Here is a 13231-nt window from a genome sequence, read left to right as displayed (position 1 = left end):
GCTAGATCTCCATTGAATTGATTAGGGAGGCAGACAGGCATAGAAGAAAGGTGGCCAATTTTAGAAATGCAAAAACAACTTTAAAGTAAAAATTTGACAGTGCAAAAATGGTTTTTTTTAAAAGACTAAAGCAATGTTTTCCACAGAAACACATACAAAGATGTACCCAAATTTAAATTAAAACAGTAGACTAAAATTTAATTACCTCTAATTCAAATGATGGTATCTAGCTTACTCAAATTTAAACCAAAAGCACTGAGAAAGGAGTGGAGCCATGGTGGCAGAGAATAAACAAGTCTTTGCCTGAGTTCTTCCTGACTTCCCTCAGAATCAATACCAGATCAAGTGTCTGAATGAGTTTTGGGGTGACAAAACAAATATTTGGACTGCAACAAATTTCCAGAAGATATTTTGGAAGAACTTCATTAAAGATCTGTCTCATTTAAGCAAGAGGTACTTGACCCAGCACAGGTGCAGCTCAGAGAGGCCCAGGGCAGAAAGCCCTCCACTTGCCGAGGGAATTTAGTGAAAGGCTCTTAGCCAAAATACAGTAGCATTGGCTACTCTGTCCAGTTCACAAGCTGATCCTACTGATCAGTAGATTAGTTGTGAGACCTCCAATACAACCACAGAGGACAAATAGTGAGCCCTTGAACCCCAATATAATGTGGGACTTGGCCATGCTCACCCAGCATGGAAAGGAAGCCAGCAGCACAGCCCCAGGATAGAGTAAAATACCCTGTTGCCCTGTAGAGCAAGCTTGGGACAATCTCCCCTTTGCTCTAAGAGCAGACCTCAACCTTTAAAAAGTAGAGGAAAAGGCAAAAAGAGCCCTGACTGACACCGATACATTGTTGGTGGAATTGTGAATACATCCAGCCATTCTGGAGAGCAATTTGGAACTATGCTCAAAAAATTATCAAACTGTGTGTGTACCCTTTGACCCAGAAGTGTTGTTACTGGGCTTATATCCCAAAGAGATTTTAAAGAAGGGAAAGGGACCTGTATGTGCAAGAATATTTGTGGCAGCCCTTTTTGTAGTGTCCAGAAACTGGAAACTGAGTAGATGCCCATCAATTAGAGAATGGCTGAATAAATTGTGGTATATGAATATTATGGAATATTATTGTTCTGTAAGAAATGACCAGCAGGATGATTTCAGAAAGGCCTGGAGAGACTTACATGAACTGATGCTGAGTGAAATGAGCAGGACCAGGAGATCATTATATACTTCAACAACAATACTATATGTTGATCAATTCTGATGGCCGTGGCCCTCTTCAACAATGAGATGAACCAAATCAGTTCCAATAGAGCAGTCATGAACTGAACCAGCTACACCCAGCGAAAGAACTCTGGGAGATGACTATGAACCACTACATAGAACTCCCAATCCCTCTACCTTTTTCTGCCTGCATTTTTGATTTCCTTCACAGGCTAATTGTATACTATTTCAAAGTCCAATTCTTTTTAAACAGCAAAATAACTGTTTGGACATGTATATTAATATTGGATATGTATACTAATATTGTATTTAATTTATACTTTATTTAACATGTATTGGTCAACCTGCCATCGGGGGAGGAGGGGAGGGAAAGGAGGGGAAAAATTGGAACAAAAGGTTTGGCAATTGTCAATGTTGTAAAATTATCTATGCATATATCTTGTAAATAAAAAGCTATTAAAAAAAAAAAAGAGAGCCCTCATAGCTTTTATGGAGACAGAGGAGACCTCAAATACTAAGGACACTAAAGGTTTTCTTGGAAGAATTCAAAAAGGATCTTAATAGAGACTTAGAAGAAAAGTGGGGAAAGGAAATGAGAGCTTTGGAAAAGAAAATTCAGGGGTGGTGCCAAGACGATGGAGAAAAAACATTTCTGTGACCACCTCTGACCTCTCAAATCAACAGCAGATTAAGCCTCTAAATTGGTTCTGGAATCATAGAACCCACAAATGTCTGGAGTACAACACCTTCCCAGGAAAAGGTACCTTGGAAGAACTTCAGAACTGGTCTGTTTCAAACAGGCAGGGGGACAGTCTGCTGAGCCCAAACTGCAGCATAGGGAGACTGGGGCAAGGAGCTGGGGTGGAAGTCAGTGTGTTGCAGCTTCCACATACCTGGGAATCTTCAGTGAGCTTCTTAGACTACTCTGTCCTGGTTGCAAGCAAGTGGATTGGCAGATTTACTAGAAAAGGCAGCAAATTGTAAACCACTGAGCCCTGGAAGAATGGGGACCTAACAGGGATTACTCAGCACTGAAGTCCATCAGCAGACCTGCCTCAGGGCAAATTAAAGCAGATGTCCCCTTTCCTTAAGAGCAAACAAAAACCCCAAAAAGAACTCTTACCGGAGAGAGCTTTTATGGAGAGAGAAAAGACCGAACCTCAAATTCTGAGGTTCTTAAATACAAATCAACTCCAGATGAAGCCCCAAAGGGATATATTAGCTGGAAAAGAAAACACAGAAATTGTCCAAAGAGAATAACTCCTTTAAAAAAAAAAAAAAAAAAGAACTGATGAATTGGAAAAAAAAAATCCCATGAGCAAAATTCATTTACAAGTTCAATTGACCAAATGCAAAAAGTGAAAAAGCAAGAAAATAATTTACTAAAAATTAGAATTGAACAAATGGAAGTGAATGACTCAATGAGATTTCAAGACTCAAACGAAATCAAAAAAAAGAAAAAAAGAGAAGGAAAAAAAAGAACAACGTATTACATAAGGTGATAGTCTTCCTTTCAGACCAGTCCTTGCCCCAGCATGTGGGTGTATTGCAGAGTTCTACTTAACCCTCTTTACTCCTTTCTTCATCCTTTGTCTCAGTGATTTTAGAGGTTTCCCAGGATTCATTGGTTATGTCTTTACAAGTGAGCTAAGGCTAATTCCCAACTCTGAAGCTTTCTCTTGTGCTTTTGTCCCTCATCTCTAGTTTCTTGTTGGGCATCTCCCCTAGGTAACCCCTAGACATCTCAACCTCAATGTGTAGAAAACAGAACTCATAGTTTTCCCCCTTAAACCTTGCCCTTTCCCTAGCTTAGCTGTGTGGAAAGTGCTAAGCTGCTTCACAGCCTAGGAGTCACTCTCCGGTCTTCACTTAGTACCTCTGGGGTGGGATCAGATGCCAAGGCTTGTCACTTGTCACTTCCATTCTCCTGCAACTCCTTCTTTTTCTCCTATCATAACCTGGTCCAGATTCTCATCATCTTTTCCTTGTGCTATAACAATAGTCTCTGAATTGGCCTCCCTGCCTCTGATCTATCCCCAACATACTTGTCTTACCTAGTTATTGATCTATTTAAGAAACTGCAGTGGCTTCCTATTGCCTTTAGAGGAAGATATGAACTCCTTTGGCATATAAATCCCTTCATGGGCTGGCTTCAGTCTCCCTTTTAAGATGACAAAGATGTCCCAGAAGTTTTAGTATAGTTTTGCATTATTAAATTTAAGAAGAGGCCTGAGCTTGATGGGGAGGAGGAAGAGTGGGTAATGAATTCTGTTTTATACAGATTGAGTTTGAAATGCCTTTGGGACATCTAGGAAAGATGTCAAGCAGGAAGTTAAAAATGAGAGAGACTAGGGCACAAGAGAAAGTTTAGGATTGGATGTTTATATTTAAAAATCATTTATGTAGGATGAGCATTGAATTCATGGAAGCTGATAAAATCATTTACGCTTTAGCTTTTAAACCTTAAAACTGCACCAAGACTCATGGGGCAACTTTTATTACGCTTTCCTTGTGCTGTGTATTCCAACCAAATTTAAATGTTCAATTTTCATATTCCCTGATTAGTATGTTCCATCTACCATTCTGTTTGTGACTTTATACAGGCTGATCCCTCTGCCTGGAATTCTCTCACTACTCAACTCTTTCTTTTGGAAGAAGGAAGGAATCTAGCTCTCTTTAAGACAAATATAGGCTTTTAATATAAGCCATTTTCTCCCACATAATTGTATTTTTATTTTGCATATATGCTTCACTCAATTACCTGATCAACGTATTACATTTCACTTTAGGGGTAAAATCTTTTTTCTGTGTCTGGCTCCAGTGCTTGTCACATAGTAGACACTTAATGAATGCATGATTGTTGAAAACTTCATCTCAAAATATGAAAAAAAAGAAAAGGAGGAAAGTTATAGACTTAAATAGAATCTTGTAGAAACTGAAAGAATACCCTTTTTACCCAGATACACATTGAATAGTCATAGAAATTGATTAGTTTAAAGTTACTGGCAAGTTTTTTTAATTTATCATGAAATTAATCATCAACAAACACATTTCAAAATAGGATTTAGGTCTCAAGATTTGACTCATTTGTATAGAGATGACAGTTGAATTCATGGAAGCTGATAAAATCACTTAAATTTTGATTATTAAAGTTTAAAAGGGTTGCTAACTGGTGCTATGGATAGAACACTGGGCTGGAGAAGACTCATCTTCCTGAATTCAGATGTGGCCTCAGACACTTATTAGCTGTGTGACCCAGGGCAGGTCACTTAATCCTGTTTAACTCAGTTACTCATTTATCTGATGAGTTGGAGAAAGAAAATGGCAAACTACTCCTGTATTTCTGTCAAGAAAACTTCAAATAGGATTATGAAGAATCAAACATGTTTGATGAACAACTGAACAACAACAAAATTAAAGCTTAAAACTTTGAGAATAGAGAAGATGATTATATAAGAAATGGAATTTCTATTAGTTAAGACACATATAATACTAGTTTAACAAGATAGTAACAATATTGCTCTCTTTCACATATTTTTTCTGTGCATTTAAAAAGGTGTTTTATAGAAAGTTGCTTTTTCATTTCTTTTTTTTCCCTCCTTCCCTTTAAGCAAAACATACCCATCTGTGCCATTGCTAAGAATGTCTTATTATGACCCTAAGTAAATTTACAAAGGCAGAAATTTTAAGATAACACATTTACTGCCATAATACCACAATACTTGAAGGGAGATAATGTTGACATGACTAAAATATGCAAGTCTATATGGGGAAATGAAAAAAAAAAAAAAGATTTCTTGAACAATGCCTGGTTTAAAAAAGAATTGCAGGCGTAGTTATCTTCATATTTTGTACTTTACATGCCAGTATATGTTACATTTGATAAAATGATGAGAAATTATGAAAAGAGCTAGACAAGGTTCTTCAAATTAATTCAATAGGCGCATGATAAGTGATTATTTCATAGAAGATAGTGAAAATTAGATTTGGGATTAAGAAATTTAAAAAAAAATAGATAAAAGTGTTAACAAGTGCTCAGGCATCCAGAAATCTTAGGCTAAGCTATCTAACAGACAGACAAACAGATAGCTATACAGACAGATAGATAGATAAGCATTTATTAAATGATTAATAATGGAACCAGACACTTGCTGGGTGCTGAGAATACTCATACAGGCCAAGAAAAAAAAATCTTCCCCTCAAATAGTTTTACTTGTAATGGGGAAAGATAATATTTCAAAGAGAACTAGATTGGGGGGAAGGAGCAGAGAAATATTTCTAGGATGAGAAGTCTGCTATGGAAGGAATGGGAAAATTTGCGGAATAAGGAGTGGATCTAGAAGAAAAGGGAGCCTGAATGGTCTGGGCATTTAATGAAATGATGGACCAGATAAGAACTCACCATCAAGGAAAAGGGGTAGAGACATCTCCAGGGTGAAAAGGTAGAAAAGTCCAGAAAGTGGAGAAAAGAGTTAGTATATCTTAGATGAATAAATGTCAAATAGAATTATATGCAAAAATGAAATTGATTTTATCTCAATAGACGAGAAATGATTGGTTAATGCATAGAAGCACTTTCTGAAGCAGTTAGTGCTTGTCCTCTTTTCTGAAGTAAAGTTTTATGCTTGTATTCAAAAAGTCAGCTTTGTAATTTCAAGTTGGGAAAGACATGACTCAATGTTAGTGCATCTAAAAAAGATCTGAGTTTTAGTAGCCTGCATGCTCAGTATGAGGTAGCCATTTTAGTCTGCTTAGATGACAGCAAGAGAAACATAGTGCTCTCTAGGACTTGAAAAGTGATGGTCCCTCTGTACCTTACCTTCATCAGACCATGTCTGGAATAATTGTGTTCTGTTCTGGGTGCCATATTTCAGGCAGGACATTGATAATCTGGAAAATGTCCAGGGGCAGGCATTTAGCATTGTAAAGTGTCACGTGTCCGTACTTATGAGAATAAACTAAAGAAATTATGAATGTTTGGCCTAGAAAAGGAAGACTTAGGTGAGTGGGGAAGTGGACATGCTAGTTGGCCTCCAATATTTGAAAGGCTAGAACATAGATGAGAAAATAAACATGTTTTGCTTAGTCTTGAAAAAGAGAATTAAAAGCTCAAAATTAAGAGCAAAGAGCTTAAAAATTGAACTCAATTAAGAGCCCAAAGGGTTAAAATTACAAAGTAACAAATTTAAACTTAATGTAAAGATAAGTGTTAGAACTCAGTGCTATTATACTAAGTTGGAATGGTTTGTTTTATAATTATAAGGAAAGGTAGTTAACTCCCTCACTCTAGAGACTTGTCAGGCAGAAGCAAGGGGATAAATAACTACTGTTCAGATGGGCTATGAAAGAAATTCTTGTGCAGGAATGGGCTGTGCTGAATGACCTCTGAAACCCCTTGAGATTTTTAAAATAATTTTCAAATCAATTTGTATTTGAGGGAAAAAAAGAATCTACCTCCGGTGATTGTGGCAAGTTTGAAATAATTGTAATATTTTAATGAAGTATAGAATTTTATTGAATTTGGAAAATATGACAAATATAAAAAAATAAAATTAATGAAAGACATTTTGCAAAATGGGTGAGGGACTAGAATTAGAACATAAAGTATCCTAACAGTATAAATTTATACTTGAAAGAGACCTCATAAATCATTTTAACCCAACCCCCCTCATTTTGAGGATGAGAAAACTGAAGAACAGAAAGCTTAGGCAGTATGTTCAGATCACATAATTGCTAAGGAGCAAAACCAGAATGTACATTTGTGTTTTTAACTCAAAAGTAAAAAAAGAGATAAAAAAGGAACAGAAGAAAATGTTATCATAAAAAAAAAATCAGATCATCAATAGTTTGGGGTTTAAGGAGTTTTTTGAAAGTATAGTTTTAATTTTTTAATTTGATTGCCAAGTATTTGATAATATCGTAAGCTTTATAATTTATTTTTTAATAAGAGATAGAAATAACCAAGACTTGAACCACTCATCATTGAATTTCCCTTCTCTGTGGTTTCAAGCAGAATCTTAAATGAGCCCTTTAGAGAAGACTAGACAATAGGTTGATCCCTTGAATGGGAATTATGTTGTATTCATTAACTTCAGAAATGTATTCAAAGCTTCAGGAGTTCCTGACATAGAACATAATTCTGATACTCACTAACATAGTGGCAGTTGTGCCACTTTAAAAATAGTGACTATTCTGGTGTGGAAAAAAAAAAAAAACTATCCTTTTGGAAATTTTTAAGTTTTTAAAAATATCTTTTTTATAGGACCAAAGCTCTTCAAAGAACCCAGTGCAAAATCCAATAAGCATATAATACAAAATGCGCTAGCTCATTGCTGCTTGGCTGGAAAAGTAAATGAAGGCCAGAAGAAAAAAATACTGGAGGTAAGATATGTTTTAAATACAATGATTCTTTTTAAAGTAGTGATTAAATTATACAATAGTCTTTATTAGATTAAGTCTTCTTGAAATCAGAAACAGGTGGGGGGTAGTAGAGAGAACACTGGGATAGAAATCAGGAGTTCAGTTCCTGTCTTCAACATGTTCTGCCTCAGTTTTTTCCAGCTGTAAAATGGTAATAAAATTGCACCTATCCCCTAGAGTTATTCTGAGAATCAAATGACATAAAATGTGTCAAGTGCTTTGCAAACATTAAGTATTATTGGCAGCAGGCATCTATAAAAGATGCATAATTATGCATCTTAATTACAAAATTGAATCGGTTTCAGCCAAAATGAGATTCTAGAAAACTAGAAGATACACCCCTCTTGTCGAGGACCAACCTAGCTACGTTTAGAGAGACTTACTAACAGGTTGGCCCTCCAAGTGATAGGTTTGGGGGCCCACAGTAATCTGTGAAGACTCTTTCAAGGTATTAGAAGGGTTGTATTCATTGTCAGTGAAAAGAACATCCAAACTGAATTTGAGATTTTCGTACAGTATTGAAGCCCAGAGGTACAAAGTGTTTCATGGAGAGCATAACTTTCCCTTCTGAAATTAAGATATAGCACACTCTGTAATGATAGGAAAGTTAATACAAAGGGAATAAATATTTTAGGTAGCAATCATTGCAGAATTTCCTGTGAAATTGTAATGTTTACATAGGACATATAGGATTTTTGCATTTTAAGTATACCTATCTCTAACATTTATTTCTAATTTTACAAGACATTTTCAGCTTTGTCCTTTTTATTACAAATAAGCCCTTATTTTTTATTTGTACTAGGTATTTTTAGAAGGTAGATAGTGACTCAGAGCATAACTATGTGTTGTTTTTATTCTTTATTCTAAAGGAAATGGAGAAGTCTGATGCCAACAACTTCTTGATCTTGTTCCGGGATTCAGGCTGCCAGTTTAGGTCTTTATATACCTACTGCCCAGAAACGGAAGAAATCAATAAACTGGCTGGAATTGGCCCTAAATCTATCACTAAAAAAATGATAGAAGGGCTGTATAAATATAACTCTGACAGAAAGCAATTTAGCCACATACCTGCTAAGACCATGTCTGCCAGTGTGGATGCGATTACCATTCACAGTCATTTGTGGCAGTCCAAAAGACCAGTAACACCCAAGAAACTGTTAACCACTAAGGCATAGTAGTTGGGGAAAATATTTGCTTCAGAACACTTGTGATATATTTGCACTTCATCTTCTTGCCTATCAAAGATAAGTTTTTGGTTGCCAACAAGACTTTTATTACTTAAAACTGGACACTAAGCTCTGTTGATGTCATGCACAACTGGAATGTAAACTGCAGTATTTGGAAACAGAGAAGATTGTCGTTTTGGTGATAAGTTCAAGTGATCATGGGAATGTTCTGATTTACATATGGAGATGTGTATGTGGTAATAGAGGGTACATCTGCACGAGATAAGGTTTTGATACACAAGCACTGAATGTTCTTCTTAGTAGCTGGACTTAAGGTTGAAAATATGGTTGAAATTATGGATTTTTGTGTTTGTTACGTTTTTTACCTTTTAATGTATGTTCTTGTCTTCAAATGGTTTATTTTGCTAATTTTTCCTCTACTAAAGAAACTTTTGGTCTTATTCTTAAACTCCATTTGAATTTTGTTATATATGGAGACTGAGATTAAATGAAACACATCTTAAGGGGTAATTTGCACCTTTCTTAATGATGCTGCGAAAAAAAAACACTAGATTTCATTTTGCAAAAACCCTCAAGTTTTAATGATGTCATAGCAGTTTCAAAAGCTGTTACACTAAGTATTTACAGTCTGTATTTATTATTCACACAAGTATTAACATTTCTTTAGGAAAAGGAGGAAGTGTTTTTATAGAGCTGCTAAGATTTGTCTTTTCGGGTTTAGATAAATAACTGTAAAGAATTAAATCTATGTATGCTGTATCCACATCAGCTCTGCTCAACTCAGAATGATGTAGACTTTCTTTTAATAAAAAGACTGGCTCACTTGTAAAGTAAATCACTTTATAATCTTGCAGAAATGAATGACATTTTGAGAATAGTCTTTTCGTCTAATGTCCAGTCATCTGTTGTCTTCAAGAGCTTTTTTCATTATATTTATAAGCAGTATAAAAACTATACTTAGAAATCTTTTTTAAAAATATGGACAAAGGGCTGCATTTTTATTTCAAAACAATTTCTAATTCTATTTTTTCTTTGCTTAGCTTGGACATTTTTCCATTTTAAATTGTTTTCAAATAGAATTATTTAGATTGAGTACAAACTTGAAACCCTTCTCTATATAAGATTTGATTTCTTTAATAATGCTTACCAGAGTGTTACTTGGGGAAAAAAATTCATTCTCAGGAAAGGACTTGAATGATTATGTGACCCTGTCATGTTCAGTGTTGTGACAACTGTATCAAATTTAGAGAAAAGGCAGGATCGCGCTGCCAATGAAAGGCGGGCATGTGTTTTCTTTCATGGGAATTAGAGTGACTAAAAAGAAACATTTCTCTTGTTGAGTTGCTTAAAGATAAGGTCGCATATGATGTACTTTATTTACTTATTAAAAAAAAAAAAAAAGGATAGGAATGAGATGTCCCTGAACCATACTTTTTTAATTATTATAAGGCCTTAGGCATCAATGCATCTGAGTTATCAACATTTTCTCAGAAGTGCTGTCAATATTTTACTGTAATTTATGTTCTTATATTTATGTATATTTGTTAAAACTGTAAAAAAAAAAAAATCCATAGAATTTCCAATATCTGTGCAAAATGTATGTGTAGCTCAAAACTACTTGTGATCTACTGTTTGCATGTAAGAGACCAGGATATGTAACTCATATTTTAAGCATATACATATTGTGTATATAATATATAAATATTAAAAAAGATGGAGTAAAGTTGCACAAAATGTGCCTGTTAGACAACAGTGTCCTTGATTACAATGAAGTGATTTTAAAATAAACATTTCAGAAAGGTCATAGTAAAAATGAAAAAAATTTAAACCAGAATGTGATGAATAATAGGGATCATTTATTAAGAATTGAGAAGAGTTTAGTTATTACATTTGCTTTTTGTAATTGCTAAATGATTCAGTCTCCGGATAAAGTTTGCCTAAATATTTTCTAAACAAAAAATTTGATTCATAATTTTAGAAGGAACCCTTTAAATAATTGATACCACATGTGACACAGTGTATCCTGGAGTCTAATTGTCTAACAGTTGAACTGTAATTTGTGCAGTGTCTAAAGGCAGAATGTGAATATTTTCACAAGTTCATTGCTCTCAGTAAAAAATTTTCTTTATTGATACAGGAAGAGTTTGGGACTTTTCCTTTTTAAAACTGCAAATTTTCTAATCATGTTACGGCTTTACTTTGAGCCATGTGGAAAAAAAAATTTTTTTAAAGGAAAATGATGCTTTTTGTAAAGACCGGGGATTTATCATTGACTTTGTTGGAACACACTTGTGCTTTCATCAGCAAGGGTCAGATTTCTATTATGACTATGATTGGTATGATTAAAATCTGCCAAACAATGCAAAGATGTTCAATTCTGTTACTTCCATTATGGAATATTTTCAGTTTCTCTTGCTTTGTTTGGATTTTGATTTTAATGTTACAGCTCTTCTTGTTTGACTGTTTAAAGCCAAAATCAAATAATTTAATTATGGTTTCATGGACACTGTTGAGCAATGTATGCTGTGTATGGTGTGATTTATCTATCCACTTTGAAGCATTATTTCCAACTTTTTTTTCAGATGCTGTGCTGTAAAATATTGTCATATTGTTCATTTCCTGGTATAGTGTATTCCCTCCCCTGCTTTCCTTTGAATAAAAGCATGGCACCAAATGATTCATTATTTGTCTTGCGTTAAAAAGGGAGGGGAAGGCATATCCTTTCTGTGATTTGACTCTTTGCATTTTTGCAAATCAGTTTGCTCAAAAGATTGAATTCTAGATTTCTTTGGTGGTTATATATATACTTAAAGGCCAGGTTTTCAAATCCTCCGTGAAGAACATCTCTTAGTAATGTAAAAGAAAAATATATTGGAGTAGTTTGACATCATTTGAACAATGCTATAAAATCAGATTTCCTGTAATTACATTCACTTTTCCATCAGTCTATTTCCATTAGCTGTGAACTTAGTTTAAATCGTTAATTTAACGATTTTTTTACAATTAAGAAAGGAGATGAGAATTGCTTTATTTCATTTTAAGACGAGGAAACAAAGGACTCAAAAACAGGTAATCAGCCCAGCATCATTCAGGTAACAAATAAGAGATCAAAAAATAAAACATGAGCTATCTGACTCAAATGATGCACTTTCCCCTAAACATAAGGATTTACCAAATGCTTTATTGGTTCTAAGCTTAGTGTATATGCAAGTTGGAAAGATTAGCATTAAATAATGCCTGCTTTCAATGAGTTTAAATTCTATTGAAGGAAATACTTTTCTGATTTCTCCAACTTTTGGCCAACTCCTTCCCCCAACCCCTGTCTATCACAAAAGTGTCTTGTATTAATTTTGTATTGTCTTTTGTGCTTACATTGAATACAGAGCTGTGAAGGAATTTAGAGATTCTAAGAAACACAGTGTATATCATAAGAAAGTATTTGAAATTAAGGGGGCAGCCAGAGCAAAGGCACAGAGATAGATACAGCAGAATTGATTGGTTGGGGGAATAGCAAATCAGTCAGTCTGGCTGGACAAGAGTTAATGAAAATGAATAATGTCATGTATAAGGTTGGAAAGGTAAGTGAGAGCCAACCGCCAAAGGATCTTTCATCAGAATTCCTGTAATCCAAAAGATGGTTAAAGCAGTGTAGGTGCTAGAACTGCACTTGAAGAAAATCACTTTTATGGCCATGACAGAGGGAGAGCCTTGAGGCAGGGAGACCAGTTAGGAAACTGAGTAAGGGTGATGCTAAGTGAGGCAGAGAGGGATGTGGAGAAGAGAGATACTGCAGAAGCAGAATTAGTCAAACTTGGCAACTGATTACAGATAGAGGCAGATTGCGCAGTCAAGTCCAGGAAACTTTGTCAAGTCAAAACTAAATTGTGGAGAAAGCGTCAATTGAATTGTTAGAGGAGGTTGCTCATTGGCAGCTTCCTACATGCCACGAACTCACAAGTCTAGTCAAAAAATTATAAATAAAAGGAATGTGTGTGTTTTATGTCCGTATGTGTGGATGCTTTAAAGATAAAGATGTTATAGGAATGCAAACTTTACTGACCATGTAGTCTTTAAAGCTTTCATAGATTCCGCATTACTTTTTTTCAGAAGCAGGTGCTTCACTATTCTCAGCACAATGCAGTCTTATTTTGTTTTTGCAGCTTCCCCCCCCCCCCCCCATCTATTGCAAAAGAGGCACGGTCCATAAAAGCATGAGAGAGAGAACTGACCCTTCAGTTCAACTTTCATTGAGATCGTCGCTCAGGAAATTAAACAGGAAAACGAGGGCACAAAAAGCCCTGAGCCCCAGCACCAAGGAGAGAGGCATGGATCCTCCCATGAACTCCGGAGAAAATTTAATGGCACTTGGGGAAAAAACTACTTGGGCTAGAATCAAGGG

General features: G+C 35.3%; 1 protein-coding gene across 4 annotated transcripts in view; it reads left to right on the top strand.

The window, feature by feature from the left end:
- CAMSAP2 (calmodulin regulated spectrin associated protein family member 2) overlaps positions 1 to 11506 on the top strand; it is a 142290-nt gene extending 130784 nt beyond the window's left edge. For all 4 annotated transcript variants that reach the window (XM_051998680.1, XM_051998682.1, XM_051998681.1 and 1 more), the window contains 2 exons: positions 7488 to 7606; positions 8515 to 11506. In XM_051998680.1, the coding sequence (XP_051854640.1) occupies positions 7488 to 7606; positions 8515 to 8820 (425 nt within the window). In that variant the 3' untranslated portion in view covers positions 8821 to 11506. The remainder of the gene's footprint in view (positions 1 to 7487; positions 7607 to 8514) is intronic.
- Positions 11507 to 13231: the final 1725 nt, after the last annotated feature.

This window comes from Antechinus flavipes, chromosome 4, assembly GCF_016432865.1.
Source record: "Antechinus flavipes isolate AdamAnt ecotype Samford, QLD, Australia chromosome 4, AdamAnt_v2, whole genome shotgun sequence".
Classification (NCBI taxonomy): domain Eukaryota; kingdom Metazoa; phylum Chordata; class Mammalia; order Dasyuromorphia; family Dasyuridae; genus Antechinus; species Antechinus flavipes.
The sequence above is the reverse complement of the archived record's forward strand: the minus strand, read 5'-3'. Positions and strand labels throughout refer to the sequence as shown.